This window comes from Pseudopipra pipra, chromosome W, assembly GCF_036250125.1.
Source record: "Pseudopipra pipra isolate bDixPip1 chromosome W, bDixPip1.hap1, whole genome shotgun sequence".
NCBI classification, from domain to species: Eukaryota; Metazoa; Chordata; class Aves; order Passeriformes; family Pipridae; genus Pseudopipra; species Pseudopipra pipra.
This window is the reverse complement of record NC_087580.1, coordinates 26,360,829-26,378,623: the sequence shown is the minus strand read 5'-3', so window position 1 is coordinate 26,378,623 and position 17,795 is coordinate 26,360,829. Positions and strand designations below refer to the sequence as shown.

At 52.5% G+C, this 17,795-nt stretch overlaps 1 protein-coding gene and 1 pseudogene across 1 annotated transcript; one reads left to right on the top strand and one right to left on the bottom strand.

The window, feature by feature from the left end:
* The window catches only part of LOC135405598 (zinc finger protein 850-like), a 598,288-nt pseudogene that overhangs the window by 545,110 nt on the left and 35,383 nt on the right, over positions 1 to 17,795 (bottom strand).
* Positions 1,444 to 2,896, top strand: LOC135405576 (zinc finger protein 239-like; the record flags this gene model as incomplete). The annotated part of the gene is made up of 1 exon (XM_064640283.1): positions 1,444 to 2,896. A coding segment is annotated over one exon (1,059 nt), but the record flags the coding sequence as incomplete, so codon positions are not given.

The following is a 17,795-nucleotide window of genomic DNA, read 5'->3' as shown; positions in this document are numbered from 1 at the left end:
CCCTGGCTGTCCTTGCTGGGCCCCTGTCCATCCCCATCAGGTCCTTGCCCGTCCCCCCCGGGCTGAGCTCCCCCCAGGAAGTGCCGTGGAGCTGAAGCTGCTGCCATCCCCCCCTGCAGCCGCTGCCCCAGCCAAGGGAGCAGCAAAGGCAGGACCAGGAGCAGAGGCAGCATCAGGGGAGCCCTGGGGGGGCCGGGAAGGTCTTGTGTGGGTCAGGAAAGAGGCGCTGGGCACGAGGCCGGGGCTGTGCTGAGCAGGCCCAGCCCTCACATCCCCCCAGCCAACGCCGGCTGCCCGGGGAGCTTGGGAGGGACCCCCAGCCCGTGTGCCCCACACTGAGCTGGCAGAGAGAGAGCCAAGGGACAGGGCCACGGGCAGGGCCACGGGTGAGGGACAGGCAGGGCCATTGCAGGGCCACGGTGAGGGCACAGCCTGTGGCAGCAGAGCTGCCCAGGGCCGGGGGCAGCCGGGGGTGTTGGTACCAGGCAGTGCTGGGGCTGAGCAGAGCACGAGGCCTCTTGCAGACTCCTGGAGCAGCCTCCCACGTGTCAACCCTATTCTCAGGGCACAGACATTTCTTTGGGCCAAAGAACCTTAAAACAGTTGGCACTGACTACACTTTACCACCATCTGTTCTCCAGCTGCTCTGCTGGTTCAGAGCAGCACAGTAAGACAGTGGGGATCCCTGGTATCCTTGGAAAGGCAAGGTCCAGAAATGGGGAGGAGGGGGGGCAGAGAAGGGGAAGCCTGGACAGTGGGGACCCCTGGGATCCCCGGGACAACAAAGTGGGGAACCTGGAGAGGGGGAAGGTCTGGGAACGCCGCACCCTGAAGGTGAAAGTCAGAGCAGAAGGGACCCTTGGGACCCCCAATACTGCCAGCATCCCAAAGTGGGACCCCCAGCATCCCAGACAGGGCAGACCCTCTGAACCACAGAGGGCAGAGACCACAATGGGGGAAGTCTTGGGAGCGCTTTTTTAGACAGAATTTTCATATTCTTGAGTATTTTTTTCCTGAATCTCAACTTTTTGCAGTCTGGGGGGGGGCTTCATCTTGCTATTTCTGAGAGGTTGTTTGCCTGAATCCTGGTGGTTTGGGTTTTTCTGGGCTGAATCTTGGTGTTTTGGAGGTTTTTATGGACACAGGAAGCCTGGTGAGTTCTAGAGATGGACTTGGGCAGGAGGAACCCCCAAGCCAACATGCTCAGCCCTTGTTTTCCCCCCATCAGGATTTGTCCTTCCCAAAGCTTGGGCGGATGGAGGAGGAGGCTGCGAGGAAGAGGAAGATGCCTTGGGCCCCCCAGGCAGGTGAGGAGGAAGTCAGTGTCCCTTTGGGCGGGTGTTGTGCTGGCTCTGTCAGCCGAGCATGGCCCCGGCTGCAGGACAACCCCGCTGGCGCCGCCGTCCTGCCGGGGCCGGAGTTGGGGGGATGTCCTTGGCCTTCCCTGTGGGCCGGAGGCAAATCCCCTCCCTGTCCTTCTTGCTTCCTGCCCCAGGCCCCGAGCTGAGGACGGAGAGCCCGGAGGACAAATCCCCCCGTGAGACCCTGGTGGGAGAGGCCGTTTTGAAGGGCTCCCCGGCGCAGGAAGGCAGCGGGGAGGGAAAGGGCCGGAGATCCCCCCGCAGGAGGGGCTCCAAAGCCATCCCAGGGTGCTCTGAGGAGGAAAGAGCCAGCCTGTGCCAGGAAGGCGGCCGGAGCTTGAGGCGGAGCTCTGAGCTGGTGGTCCCTGATCAGCCTCCCAGCAGGGAAAAGCCCTTCAGGTGCTTGGAATGTGGGAAGAGCTTTAGGAGGAGCACCACCCTCCTCACCCACCAGCACATCCACACTGGGGAACGTCCCTACACATGTGGGGAATGTGGGAAGAGCTTCAGGCAAAGCTCCAAGCTTATCCAACATCAGCGCATCCACAGTGGGGAATGGCCCTACACATGTAGGGAATGTGGAAAGAGCTTCAGTGACAGGTTCACTCAACGCATCCACCAGCGCATCCACAGTGGGGAACGGCCCTACACGTGTGGGGAATGTGGAAAGAGCTTCAACTGGAACTCCAACCTCCTCACCCACCAGCGCATCCACACTGGAGAACGTCCCTACACGTGTGGGGAATGTGGGAAGAGTTTCAGACACAGCTCCACCCTGCACTCCCACCAGCACATCCACACTGAGGAACGGCCCTACACGTGTTGGGAATGTGGGAAGAGCTTCAACTGCAGCTCCCACCTCCACACCCACCAGCGCATACATACTGGGGAGCGGCCCTACACGTGTGGGGAATGTGGGAAGAGGTTTCAGACCAGCTCTCATCTCCTCAGACATGAGCGGACGCACACAGATGAGAGGCCCTTCCGCTGCACCGACTGCGGGAAGGGCTTCAAGCAGAACTCCACCCTCCTCACCCACCGGCACATCCACAGCGGGGAGAGGCCCTACAAGTGTGGGGAGTGTGGGAAGAGCTTCATCCGAAACTCTAAGTTGACCAAACACCAACGGACCCACCAGTAAGGGAAGCCCTACCAGTGCCCCAACTGCAGGAAGAGCTTCGGCCGTAGGACTGACACGCAAAAAAGGTTTCAAAAGGTCTTCAGGATTTTGAGTATCTGCACTCCAACATCAATTTATTCTTTTGAATATGTGTAAGTTTAACCTCATTTTAGTCTGAAAGCCAAATTCACCACTACCCCATTCCCTGATAACCGTAGGCTGATTCTGACAAGTGAGGCAGAAATTACCCACTGCCCAGCAAAAACCAGTGGGGCCAGCCAGTGGTCTCTGCCCTGGCAGCCCAGTTTCCCCAGTCTCATCTCAAAATGACCAGTTACACTGAAGCAAAGAGCACTGGAACCAGTGCAACAAGCCCCAGTCTGACTTTCACACCTGCCCATGTCTCCTGTTTTCTGCTGCTCTACAGACTTCCTTGTTTAAAATACAATGGAAAAATGAACAGTTTTTGGGGTTGTTTTGGTTTTGGGCTCGGGTTTTTTTTTTCCCTCCACTGTTCTCATTACCCTCATTTCAAATCTATTTTGGTGTTTGAAGATGAATTAAAATTTTGAATGATTTTTAATGTTAATGCCTTGACCAAAGTATCAAAACATGAAAAATAAAAAAAACAAAACACCACGAAGCTGTCCATTATTGTGACAATCAAACACTCAGAAGTACTAACATAAGCACAGTGAAAAACCCATAAATAAGACCATTAAAATAATTTTAATTTTTTTATGTTAATATATTTTTACTAAGCTTAACATAAGGAAATTTAGTTCCTGACATCAGCTTTCCCCACCTCTCAAAAAGGTAATTTAGTTACATCTTAGTCACCCTTGAAAGGCTCTTTCCAGTTGGCTTGGCCTCTGCCTTAGACACTCATGAGATCTGCCAAAACCAATTTAAGGGCAAATTTCCCCACCAGGTTCAGCTGCATTGGTTGTACCAAAAACTTTGCAAGTAACCCCACAACTTTCATCTTAAACTCTTCTCTCAACCTTGTAAAATAATTAGCAGTAAACAGACCTGATAATTAAGAACACGTTCTTGTTCTCAAAGTCATTCATACACCAAAAAGATGCCACAGGAATGGCCAAAATATTAATAGCAACTTCTACACTTTGGAAATCTACATTTGGTTTAAAAGATTTCACAGTGGTTGTTTCCTTAGGAATTCAGGCACATTTTACTAACAAGTTTCAATAAAGTTACAAAAACATCTTCCTCCACTAAGACACAGGCAGTGATCCTAACCTGAGGTAGGCACTGAAAAGCCCAATTTTTTTCTTAGCTGTCATGAGTCTTTCATTCCTTCTGCCACATCAATTAGGCATCAGCCCATTTTTCAAGCTGCTGTTATCTACCAGCTCCTGCTTTGGTTTCCAAGCCCAGTATTTTGGCCACAATAAAATCAGGGCCCTGGGCAGTCATGTCAGAATGACAAAGAGTACTGACCCTCCCTGCCAAGGGAGACAAACCATTCCCAACCTCGACCAAAGGTTCAAGGCAACGATTCTGAAACAAAATTTACAAAGTTTTTCTCTTCAGTTTTTTGCTGCAATTCTCTGTTGCTCAATTAAAAGACCACAGCAGTGAAAGACAAGGCCTGATGGCCAAACCCAGGGCTTCAGCCACTTGAGGTCTATTGAAACCTTCTGTTCCTCGAGTGGGAGGCTGAAATCCAACACGTACAACACCCACGCATGAGACACCAACACATTGACCAAGTTTTCCAGAGTGAAATCTGAGGCTTCAACTTAAAAACTGAGGTGACCTCCCCTGGAAATGGAATTTCCTCCAGCAGAAGGAGCTGAATGGACAGAATGAGGCTGTGAACAAACCAAACCTCAAGGTCTACGTCTCAAAGTCCATTAAAGCAAGGTTTTAGTCTCGAAGACACATCCCTGGTAACTTTGACACTGCAGGAAAGAGCAGACGTGTCCTTTCTGGCCAGCAAAGTCCATCATGAGTTCCTGTCAGAGACTGCACAGAACATGAGTGCCCTGGACAGCCCTAGTTCTGCTTTTACCACCATCAGATGTTCTGTAAGCACAGCAGTCAAAGCACAACTCACGTAGGTTTGGGTATTTTCAGCTAAGGCTGTTTGCCAGGTTTCTCAGATTTAGAGAGGAATTCCCAGTAAGATGTGACTTTATTCACAGATGCACTCTTTTTTGGGTGTTATTTTAAAATAATAAACTGTATTGCATTAAGCAAAGTATGTCAACTTCAGTAAAGCTTCAATAAAGTGTCGGGCGACTGTTGAGCACCTCAGTGAATTCATCTGTAAGCAAAAAGCTCAAGGGCATTGTAGTGGCCTTCATCCCTCTGCACACAGACATCACCTCCCAGCTCTGCTTCTCTGCTTGACCACCTTTGCCCCTCCAACTGCTCCCCGCAGCATCCCAGCTCTCTTTTGCTGCACAAGTGGAGTGCTCTCCTCAAGTCTTGCACCTGTTCTCTGCTGCTCTCCTTCCCCGCTCCTTTCACCATCTTCAACCCTGCCTGTTTGTGGAGCCCACTCTGACCCCCTCCCTCCACAATCTCCTTCTGGCCTGCCATCTCCCAAGCAGATCTCGGGCTGCTTTGGAAAGCCTGATGGCAAAGCTGCTCTCCCTGACTTGCACGTCTGCCCTGCTCTTTAGGCAGGACCAGGCTAAGGGGCAAACGATACGCACGCCACGTGGAAGGTGAAATCACCCGCTTCTGCAAGACTCTCGGAAGAAAGTGCGGTATCAAGGTAATGAGCTCCCCCGTTGCTGAGACTCTTGTCCGTGCCATCGGCAGGGCACTCCTGTGAGCCAAAGGCACCCGGAATCGGTGGGGTGACAGGGCCTCAGTGTCCCTGATGAGAGGGTTCCTGCTGTCCCCAAGCAGGGACTGTCTGAGGGCGGCACTCTGCTGGTGTCCCAGCAGCAGCTGCAGCTCTCCTGCCCAGCAGTGAGCCCTGGTCCTGTGCAGGGCCAGCACCCCGTGAGCATGAGCCCAGCCCTCCTGCCTCAGCATAAGGACCCTCTGCTCTCGTCCTCCCCTACACAGTGACTGTGGGCACTGCTGCCAGCACTGCTGGGCACCTGTGGCCAGGGCTGCTCTCGCTGCCCATCTGAGCAGCACCAGCAGGGGCCTTGGGGTGACATCTTTACTCTCCTCCTTCCTGCCGCAGCCCTTCGAAAGATACCTCACACGCTCGGAGAGGACGCACATCGTCCTTGAAGCCCTGGAGCAGAAAGATGCACAGAATTATCAATGGATACCTGGAGAGCCTCGTCCATGGGTTGAACCATTTGGGTGGAACCTTTACAGAGGGCGCAGGATCATAGCAAAAGAGATTTTGTGGCTGGCCACGGATGACCCGTGCTTCTTCCTGACGGATGTAAGTGGCCTGTGGCTGGATTGCCCTGCCCTTCAGCCCTAGAAGGCCTTGTTCCTCTCTCCATCCCTCCCTGCCAAACCCAGGTGTCTCAGGCACCTGAAGGCACCTGAAGGCACCTGAAGGCAGCAGAGTGACATGGAAAGGGCAGCTGAGGCTGCACTACCGTGGTAGCACTCTCTTCACCTCTGTCCCCTTCAGGTGCCAAAGATTTTGAGCTTCCTGGATGAAAGACTGCCAGGTGTGAAGTGTGAACTTGTGCAGGAGTGCTTCCACTCCCTGCTTCTGCTGCTAGCAGAGTTTTTCCCAAGGAAGGTAGTTGCCACACTGTTGAGCATCGCTCCACAAGGAGACAGGTACTGGCCCTGAAAAGCCTGAGGGTTTGTTGGCTGTGGGGAGATGGAACCTGAGACTCTCTGGCTCCCAGAGCCAAGGAATGATGGAGGACAGCCCTGAGGAGAGGGGTTCTCCATCCCACCAAGCTTTCCAGCCCTGCTAGGTTGCCCAGGCCTGCAGCAGACAAAGCTGGCCCAGCCAGCCCAGAGCCACCCTGCTGCTCCCAGCCTAGAGGGGAACACCAGCTCAGTGCCCTGCTGCCTGCCCAGGCAGGGCCCCAGGCACCTGGGCTGGCCCGGCCACGCTGCACTCCAGGCCGCCCTGCTGACACAGAGCTCTGCCTTGCAGTGTGGCCATGCAAATGTGGCAGAGCATCTTCTCAGAGCCCAAGATTGGAGACAAGATATTATGGCCATTCGCTGTCATGCTCTGGGTCGACTGGTGGCCCTGCAGTCTCAGCGCTTCTTCTTCAGAAAGCAGCTCCACCTCTGACTTGGCTGTGAGTTACCAGAAAAGGACTTGATCCCCTGCCATGAGCCCTGCAGACTCTGCCAGGCTCTCACTACTGTGCTTGCTTCTACAGCCATTGCCCAGTGGCACTAGCATGAAGTTTGAGTGGGAGGACAAAGACGAAGAATTTGAATACCTTCAGAATGACAACTTTGATATCGATGAGGAGCTTCCAACCCTCCCAGCCTCCCAGGTGCTCGACGGCCTCATCATGCTGTGCGAGACACCTGAGCTGGTGAGCAGGGTGGCATCAGGGACAGCCATGGTGGCATCCAGGGCTCTGGGGCTGTGGGTAAGGCGGTGGCTTGGCGTGGGCTGGGAGGCAGGTGTTAGAGGAAGTGCTGCCAGCTGCCTTGATGACATGTTAAGTCCTGATGGCTGCCTGAGGAGCTTTCCAGGCATGGATCTTATCACAAAAAAGAAACTCTGTCCTTCATACAGGCAGGAAAACTGGAGTTCCTGGTGCCACACATGATGGAGCTCCTGTGGGTTGGCAGAGAAGACCTCAAGACAAAGGTCGTTATGATCCTGAAAAGACTGATAAATCAAAACCTGGAGAAGAAAAAGGCCAGCCCCATGGATGAGTATTTGGTGGAGAACCTGCCGCGCTTCTTTGACATGGTAAGGTTCATGTGGGAGCGTGAGCCCTGAGATGGGCACTGGGCAGTGAGAGCTGCCCTGCACCCAGCCCTGTCAGCAGCTCTGGCAGCAGGCTCTGCTCCCCTGGGCTCTGGTGGCTTCTGGGCCTTGCAGCCCAGTGCAACTTGTCCCTGCTCTGGAATCTGAGCCCAGGGCATCTCCCTCAGCCACCATCCCCATCCCCTTTCACTGTGGGCAGAGGGCTGCTGTTTCCAAAGCTCACCTTTCCTCCTTCCTCCCAGGAGAGCAGCAACATGCAGGATTTCTCCATCTGCCCCTTCAGAGACCACCTGGGCTCAGCGGTGCTGAGGAAGCAGAAGCAGTTGAAGACGTCTCTGCCAAGTTGCCGAGGTTTGACTGGCCCTGTCCCCCTGGAGCTGGAAAATGGGCACCTGAGGAACCGAAGCACAGAGCAACTGGACGAGATCTGCAGCGGTGAGTGGGGAACATGGGCTGGAGGGATGTCTGGAGTTTCATCTTGGCTCTGTTTTTTTTCTCACAGCCCTTCAGCCCTTGAAGACAGACAGCAGTGAAGTCGTCTCTTGCCTGGCAGAACAGACCATCGGCATCCTGAAGGCTTTAGGACCAACACCGAGCCCTTGATTCAGGCCAGAAGCTCTTCAGGTACCAATGTCCACATCCATGAAGAGCTTCCAACATTCCCAGCCTCCCAGGCGCTGTGTGAGACACCTGAGCTGGTGAGCAGGGTGGTGTCAGGGACAGCCATGGTGGCATCCAGGGCTCTGGGGCTGTGGGTAAGGCAGTGGCTTGGCGTGGGCTGGGAGGCAGGTGTTGGGGGGACTGCTGCCAACTGCCCTGATGCCATGTTGGGGCCTGGTGGCTGCCTGGGGAGCTTTCCAGGCATGGATCTTATCACAAAAAAGAAACTCTGTCCTTCCTACAGGCAGGAGAACTGGAATCCTGATGCCATCAAATCTTCACCAAGAACCACAATTCAAACTACGAGCACTGCTCTTCTGTTCCCACTGAGCCAGTTGGAGGCAGCTGTGATTTAATAAAGCAGCAACAATGGGCCCAAACCCATGGTGTCCTTCAGATGCGCCGTGTCCTGAGCAGACTGCGTCCTGCTTGTCCTGCCCTGCTGCCTGCAGGACAACTTCCCCCTTGGCACACCCCCAGCCCCAGCCTTGTTTGGGAAGTTGAGCTCTGGCTGAGGCTTTCCCCAGGAGAAGCCTCATTGGTCTCTCCTCAGGGCAGTCCCCCCAGCACCCAGCCAGGACAGGGCACAGAATGAGTGGCCCCAGCTCTGCCTCCCCAGGGGTGTCCAGGCATCCCACGAGGCATCTGCTGTTGCTGCATCACCACCTCCCCTCACCAGAATGGATTTGGAAAGCTTTCCAAGCACAGGGAGCCAGAGGGGACCAGAAGGAAACCTCAGGGCTCCCAGAGGGACTAGAGGACAAACAGGGAGTCTGGGTCACTGCCCCCAGGGCAGAGGATGGGCCTCCGCTGTCCCTCTCTTGCACCAGTAACATGTTTCCATCTGTTCTGCCCTGGGGGAAAAGAAGTATCCTTTGACTTGGAAGAGCTGATTAGCATCATCTTATGATGCCCTGGGAGGGGATTAGTTTTGATGGAATCACCTACAGGAAAGTTTGGAGACCTCCCTCAGTGTGCCCTGTGCCGGTGCTGAGCACAGGGAGGGAAACACACCAAGAGTCAGACAGCCCTGCCCAGAAGAACTGACTGCCTGAAGGAAGTTTTTGAATTTTGTCTTTTTTAAAACCCACTTCCTTCCTCAATATTGCCTGTGGCACTAGTGGCTGAGAAGGGATAAAACAGCAAAGAAGCCTACAAAATATGCTCCAAATAAAATGGATTTTCTAGTCTCATGGCTGGAAAATGCAGTTTCCGGGATAGTTTCCAAACCAGGAAAGAGACTGCTTCTTCCACTCTACCATGTATCTCATCTGTCATGAAGTTTCTCTCCCTACAGATGCTCCAAGGATTATTGGATGTCATACTAGGCATGGCCACAGTTATCTACTGATGGCCTTGCCTTTCAGAGAGGGCACTGCCGTGGGGGAAAGCACGAGAAACTCTGTCCTTGGTAAAACAGAGGCTTTGCTTTGTCAGCCTCTTGAATCTGGGTGTTGCTCAGGGCAATCAGTGGAAGTTTCAGAGAACAGCACTTCTTATTTATCCAATCAATCAAATAAATCCCAAGTTGACAGAGGCTTGCTCTACTTCCTGCCCTAAATGTCTGTCCTCCTTAGCAGGTGGACTGGCACGACCTGGCTCTCTAAAAGATCCTCTTCCAATCTTTTGGCAGTTTCCATAGATGCCAAACAAGCATCCTTGTGGGAAAGGGAAGAAAGGTGCAACAAGGAAAGGAAATAATGAGAGAATAGCTGGGCTAAACTGGGCTCATTGAAGTAGTGCTTGATAGACACTTCCCCTGTGTGTACCCAGGGGTAAAAAATAGGTCTGTCTCCTTTCCCTATTTACAAATCCCTAAAGGAAGAAAGTTGCCTGCTCATCTTCCTGTAAGGAAGAGGGGAAGGAAAAAACAACAGTGAAAACTCGGCAAATTAATTTTTTAAAAACCTCAGGGAAAAGAATCCCCAAAGCTTCACCTCTGTTTAGGTCTTGGAACTAAAGGCCTTCCTGTTTGCCACCAGTGCTTGTGTGTTGTGGTGCCTTATGGGATTTTCCTGCTTTGACAGTGTTTTGAGACAGTTCATTGTGCCCTTCAAGTCCTTCCATGTGCACACACACACACCACTCTCACCAATGTCTGGCCCTCCAAAGAACACAAGACCTGATGATTTGTAGCTCCCACTCCAGTGGTTGGCACTTGGACCTCCCTCCGTACCCAGAGCTCAGAGCTCCCTTGTGCCAGAAAGTGTAAAGAGATTGTGCCTCATTCTGCCAAGACAACCCTTGGAAAAAAGTGTCCCTCTGTGTTTCCTGGGATAAGAGCACTCTATTGTCATCTTCCAAAACCTTGGAGAGGTCCCAGAGGTCTCCCAGGAAGGAATTTGGGGCCTCAAGCACAGGACCCATATATAGGGGCTGAGGACTCAGGGGTCAGTGGTGTGAAGATTGAGGACAGTAGAGGAGTAGCCTGAGATGTCTGGAAGGGGGGTGTCAGAGCTGGTGGAGCTTTTCTTCCTGTCAGAAAACAGCCTAAGAAAGAACTAGTGCCACCAAGGGCAGCTGGGGTGGCCTAGACTGGTGACAAGAAGCAAGAACTTTCCCTCTGAGGTCAGTGTAGTGGTGCAATATGTCACAAAGAAGGAGTCTGGATGAGCCCAAGGCTTTGTGTGTGCAGGAAGAGCCAGGGAAGACGCAGAGATGTCAGTGCAGGAAGGTGCCAGCCAGGTGGGGCAGCCGGGGGAATGATGACAGCCTGCAGGGAAAGGGGCAGGGCATGGACACCATAGGACAGCCTGGGCTGGAGAGGAGACAGGGAGGGGGAGAAGCTGAAAGGCCCTGACACAGCCACCTTCTGCAGGCCTTTGGCCATGGCTGCTGTCTGTGCCCCTGATGCCAGGAGGAGGGGAGTGCCCCTTGCAGCCCTGGGGCCTCATGGCCTCCTTGTCCCTGCTCAGCAGCCTGGCAGGTGCCACCCCATGGTCCTGCCCTTGGCATTGCACATCCCACATCCCAGTGCCCCAGGAAGAGCCCTGAGGAATGAGGCAGGGACAGAATCTGCCTTCCCAGGGGCTGGGGGTCAGGCCTTGGCCCTTTGGATTAAGGAAACACATCCAGGTTTCCTCAGCATCAGAGCCACCTTTCCCTTGCTTGTCCATCCTTGTCATCACTGTCTGCACTTTTCTGCTCTAACTGGAACCTGGGGACATGTTCTCAGTTGTGTCCCTCAGTGAGACTCATTAGCACTGCAAGAAACTTCAATGTTTCAATCTCACTTTGACTTCTTGAGAAGTTGTTTGAATTTAATCTCAGGGACTGAGTCTTATGTAAACAACTTCAAAGTCCCCTGAGGGTCATGAAATGCCTGGGGCTGTTGCTGTGCTGCTGAGCTGGGCCGGGCTCCTGGCACACAGGGAGCTCCTGGCAAGCAAGAAGAGCTTCAAAGAGACAGCTCTGCTGGTGAGCAGCTCCTCTGCACAGCCCAGCAGGGCTGAGGGCACTGCCTGCAGCACCAAGGGCAGGGGAGTGAGACAGAGAGAAGTTAAAGGCTGTCAGACGTAGAATGATGCTGAGACCTCACTGGGGGAGAACTTTTAACAGATCTTGGCACAGGAAGTCTGTTCATGCAGAGCAATGGGACTGCAGCTTTTGGAGGCATCTGGGAAAGCTGGCACTGCCCACCAACTACAGATTCTGTAAGTGCAACTCTGAAAGTATCTGGAGTGCAGAGGAGGAGGACATGCTCAGAGCTTCAACTCCCTCTCAGAATATTTCCAAGATGAAGATCTTTATGAGGTTAAAGAAATTTCCTGAGATTGTGTTTCCAGTTTCCTACTCTGGAGGAATGGGAGGAATAAATCATTAAGAAAGTATTAATTTTGACAAGTCCCTGAGACATCTGAACTGTGAGTGCTCAGTAGGTTTATCTGAGCTTCCTAATGTGCTTTCAGCCACTGCTCTGCCTGTGGGCAGCACCAGCATCACTTCTACTAGACCCATCAGGACTAGTCTGAGATGTCCTTTTTGCACCTGCAAATGGAATATGACCCCTACCAGTGCAGCCTGTGGTGCTGGGGAAGGAGCTGAGTCTCCTTAAATCAAATGCCATCATAGGGACACTTGGCTGTCTCCCTGAGGTTTCCTTCCAAGTTGTGAATTTCCCTCCAGGTTGGAAATCTGTCCCTTAACATCTCCTTGTTATGTGAAACCCCTGTACAGAAGCACAGTGATGCTATGACAGTGAAAATGCTGTTGAGTAGGGACCCAGCACTGGAGCTGAAGGAAGATCTCCTCGGAAATCAAAAGGCTGTCTGTGTGTGCCCTGGGGAGTATCTGTAGAATACAGCTTTGACTTTGTTTAGATAAATCCATGCTAACTGGCCTCTTACTGTCTTCTTCTCCTGTGTTGGAAACAAAAAGCCAGAGGCAGCAAATGTCCAACAGCAGCTCCATGCCCCAGTTCCTCCTCCTGGCATTTGCAGACAGGCGGGAGCTGCAGCTCCTGCACTTCTGGCTCTTCCTGGCCATCTCCCTGGCTGCCCTCCTGGCCAACGGCCTCATCCTCAGCACTGTAGCCTGTGACCACCACCTGCACACCCCCATGGGCTTCTTCCTGCTCCACCTCTCCCTCACAGACCTGGGCTGCATCTGCACCACTGTCCCCAAAGCCATGCACAATTCCCTCCAGAACAACACAACCATCTCCTACAAGGCATGTGCTGCACAGCTCTTTTTCTTTTATTTCTTCATGTCAGCAGAGTTTTCCCTCCTCACCATCATGTGCTACGACCGCTACGTTGCCATCTGCAAACCCCTGCACTACGGGACCCTCCTGGGCAGCAGAGCTTGTGCCCACATGGCAGCAGCTGCCTGGGCCACTGGGTTTCTCTATTCTCTGCTGCACACGACCAATACATTTTCCCTGCCCCTGTGCCAGGGCAATGCCCTGGGCCAGTTCTTCTGTGAAATCCCACACATCCTCAAGCTCTCCTGCTCACACTCAGGCTACCGCAGGGAAATTGGGCTCATTGTGGTTAGTTGCTGTTTAGGGTTTGGTTGTTTTGTTTTCATTGTGTTCTCCTATGTGCAGATCTTCAGGGCTGTGCTGAGGATCCCCTCTCAGCAGGGATGGCACAAAGCCTTTTCCATGTGCCTCCCTCACCTGGGTGTGGTCTCCTTGTTTCTCAGCTCTGTCTTGTTTTCCTACCTGAAGCCCCCCTCCATCTCCTCCCCATCCCTGGACCTGGCCCTGTCAGTTCTGTACTCAGTGATTTCTCCAGCACTGAACCCCTTCATCTACAGCCTGAGGAACCAGGAGCTCAAGGATACCATTAGGAAAATGATGACTGGATGTTTTTCAGGAGCAATAAACTGCATCTTTTCTTCTGCGGAACACTCATCGTGTAACTTATTTTGGGCCCAGCCTGCCTTCTAAAGCTTCTGATAGTGGTGGGGGGCTTTCCTTTTTTGTTCATCTGTTAATGTGAATAACACTGAAATTTTATTCTTCATCCCATATAATTCACTCTCTACCTCTTTTTTTTCACCCACAAAATGTACCAATCAGGAATCATACTCTGTGTGCATTTAAACAAAATAAAAGTTTATGCAGCAAGGTATTTGTCAAACATCCTGCCTGTGTTAGTTTGTACATGAGGAATCACAATCTCTGAGTGTCAGAAAGGAATAGAGTCTCAAAAGTCTTGTTGCTTAGCTTGTTTCTCATGGAGACAGTGCAGTGAGGTCAGGGACCCACTGGGACTTCAGGGACTGAAGGCTGGTTCAGATGTGGTGTGTTAGTGGCTGATGGCAAATGGAGATGACAAATGATCTCCAAGTCACCTGCCTGGGGCTCTGCAGCTTGTGAGGGCTCTGATGACAGGTGAGGACTTGTCTGTAGGAAATGAAGAACTGCAGGAGAGCACAGAGGATCTGCAGGGACAGCTCATCCCATCCAGTCAGCAGGGAATGGAGCCCTGGAGCAGAATCCTGCCCAGGATGGAGTCACCCAGAGATCAAGTACTAAATCTTGCTGTGAAGGGGCAAACAGAGCTCTGCAAGCCCAGGGGACACAGCAGGTACAGGGAAAACTCTTGCCAGTGAGTTCTCTTGCCCTCAATGAACTTGCACAGGTTGACCAAGAGCAGCCCCCAAAGCAATGTCCCAGCTCTGGAACAAGGCAGGGCCCCTCTGAGCCCCCTCCATGGCCACACAGGAGCGTCTGTGGGAGGTGGTCAGTGGCAGGGAGCACCATCAGCTGGCTCTGCCTCCCAGCTTGAGCAGCACAGCCAAAGGCTCTGAGATGTCTCAGGGTTCCTTTGGTTCCATGAGGCCCTGCAGTGTCACAGTGGCCCCTTGAGTCCATGAGGTTCCTCAGGGTCAGAATGGCCCCTTGGTTCCATGAGGTTCCAAAAGGTCTCAGGGTTTCTTTTTTTGCATGACGTCCCACATGTCAAAATGGCCTCTTTTTTCCACCACATTTCAGTGTCCCTGTGTTCCTTTGTTTCCATGGGGCCCTGCAGTGGCACAATGGCCGTTTTGTTCCATGAGCTTCCAAAATGTCTCAGGTTTCCTTTGGTTCCATGAGGCCCCACCAGTCCCTTGGTTCCACAAGATTCACAGTGTCCCTGTGTTCTTTTGGATCCATAAGGCCCTGTAGTGTCACAACTGCCCCTTGATTCCATGAAGTCCCACAGTGTCCCTGGATTCCTTTTGTTCCATGAGGTTCCCCAGTGTCACAATGGCCTCTTGATTCCATGAAATTCCACTGTGGTCCAGGGTTTCTTTGTTTCCAAGAGGCCCTGCAGTGCCACAATGGCCTCCTGATTCCATGTGTTTCTGCAGTGTCACAGTGGCCCCTTTATTTCAGGAGGTTGCCCACTGTCCCTGGGTTCCTTTGGCTCCATGGGGCCCTGCAGTGTCCCAGTGGCCTCTTGATTCCATGGGTTTCCCCAGGGTCACAATGGCCCCATAATTCCATGAGGTTCTGCAGTTTCACAGTGGCTCCTTGATTCCATGAGGTTGCACAGCATCATCACACAGCTGAGCTCATCCTGATGAAAGTTCTGAGGAGGTTAGGAGGAAATGGGACAAAAGGAATAAGAAAATTGGTGAAGGAAAGAGGAGCATGGCCAAGAGAGAGGAAAGATTTTGATGAGGTAAAACCAGATTCAGGGAATGCTGAGGCTGCTGAAACACTGACTGTGCAAACATTCCTTTATGCACTTTGTAACCTCAAGCCCCAACACTACCCAAAACTGCTGTCCCTCCCACTGAAAAGAAATCCACTGCTCTAATTCCAAGACAGAAAAAGCACTGACTGCAAACACTCCTGATTGACCTTTATGCACTTTGTAACCTCAAGTTCTAACACCACCTGAAAGTGCTGCTCCTCCCATGGAAAGGAACCCACTGCTCTAGTTCCAAGCCAGAAAAAGTCCAAACCCAGAACTCCACACTCTTATTTCTCCTCTAATGCCCACTCCATTCCCAAACCTGTATTACCAGTCTGAAAAGCCAAGCTTTAATCCTGACCCAGCCCAAAAAGCTCTTCCCCTAATCATGAACTGCCAGCAGAACAACAAACCTCCCAAAGTTTTGCCTAATCCCCACCCTAAGCTCCAAACCCCAAGCCCTGACCATTAAGCACCCCCACAGCCCTTGGGAGCAGGGCAAGGACCTGCAGGGCCCAGAGCAGGCCCAGGGGGTTGGCAGAGGAATGGGAGGTGACCTGGATCTGCTCAGCTCTGCAGTGACCCCCAGGAGAAGGGCCTGGGCTCTGGCAGGGATGTCCTGTGGCACAGGGGCTCAGGATCCAAGTTCAGAAGGCCAAGTGCACATGGCAACAGCCAGAGCTGGTGCAGAGACATCAGGGAGGGTCTAGAAATGCTGCTGGGAGGGGGTGGGAAAGCAGGAGGGGTGTGTGCAGCCTGCAAGGCCAGAGCAGCAGCAGGGCCAGGGCAGGACAGCCTGCAGGAGAGATGGCCAAGGGCTCTGGCAGGGCTGCAAGGCCCAAAGGCACCCAGGCCTTTGTCCCCTTGCCTCTGGCAGCTGCCTCTGCCACTCAGGCCACCACAACCAACTTTCCTGGCAGGTTCTGCCCTTGGGTTCTGCCTCGCCCCTCCCTCAGGAGCCTGGCAGGGGTTGCCCAGTTTTGGCCCTTTGTTGTTGCTCCCCCTCCCATCCCAGTGCCCCCCAAACAGCCCTGAGCCAGCCGGGAGGGACAGGATCTGCTGGGCCAGGGCCTGGGGCTCAGCCCTTGGCCTTTGTGCTCCACAAAACCAAGGCAGGCTTTGCTCAGCATTGCAGTGGCCTGCCCAGAGCCTTTGTCTGCCTGCACTCCTGGCCTCCAAGGAGCTGCTCCAAGGAGTCCCTGGGGAGGCTTTGGCAGTGCCTGCCCTCAGTGGGGCCCAGCAATGCTTCAAGGCACTTGGACTTTGGCTTCTGACTTCTCGAGCAGCTGCTTCAATCTTCGCTCAGCACCGCAAGGATCATGGGCTGGGCTGCAAAAATGCCGTGAGCTCATTAAATTCCAGAAATCCCTCAGGATCTCTTTGTTTCCTTAAATTGTCTTCAAGACAATTTCAAAACAAGTCTTTAAAGTTTGTACTTTTTTTTAATTCAAGGTTGGATATTTTTAAGTTCAGAAAAGAGGTGATAGAGGTGTTCTCCAAGTTATCTTGATGCTGAGTGTCTCCTCAGGAGATCCACACTGACCCTCTACGATCTGTCTTGCTCCTCACCCCCCAGCCTCACCAGTTCTGCCATGGCCCACCTTGGACTGACAGCTGATGCAACTCCAAACACACCGTGGGACCCATTAAAACACTGAAAAACAAATTATTTTTCTTTCTTTAATTGTCTTCAAGACATCAACAACTAATTAGAGTTGTTATGTAGTTTAGCTAAGGAGGAAGATTTTAAAGTGGAAGTCATGAAAAATATATTTTTTGATGAAAGAGAATGATTTACACAGAGCCTTGGGATGCAAGAGGATCAGGATGCAAAGGACTTGGACACAAATATAAGGGGGCAAAAGAGATTACTAGCATTTAATTATTGACCAGTTTAACAGCTATCTAGTGATTCAATAGCATTTGCTACAATTTTAACAGTGACTGAATTATGGATTCACAATAACAACATTCCCACCACAGTCAATTCACACCCACACCCAGGCAGAGATGTGTGGACACATCAAGAGCTGGGTGTGTGAAGGTCCCTCTCCCAAATTCTCCTTCTTGTCAGGGAAACACTCACCCAAATCCCTTTGTGTTTGCCAACAGACAAGGGTCAGAGCTGGAGGAGTGTTTGTTGAGGGGGATCAGAATTGTCCTGGGCACCAGCGAGGGTCTTTGGAGTGTTGCAAACTGGAGGGTTCCGGAGCTGGGAGAGGCTGTCAGAGGTGTCCCACTGAGAGGGAGGTGCTGGGGAGCTGCCAGGGCCTCCCTCAGCCCCGCTGGTTGTGGGCTCCCAAGGTGACTGGCTTTAGTTATCTGCTGAATTTCCATCCTGGTGTCAGGAATGACTGGAGTTTGCAAACTATTTGGGAATTGTATCCAAATTGTTCCATTTGGGTTGCGATTCAGGCAGGGAATATTCCAAGGCTTTCATGGGATGACTCCTTATCCTGTGTTCCTGAGCTCTTACACTCATCCAAATCAGCTGGATGGTTTATTGACAATGTGTCCTGAGCAGAGGGACCTCCGATGCCATAGAAACCCCTCCCCCTGGATTAGGAAACCTTTGGAATTCAGGAGGTGTTCCAGTGGAGCATGAAAATGAACAGCAGCTTTCCTAAAGCCCAGACCCCAGCAGAACAAAGCCAGGCCCCCTC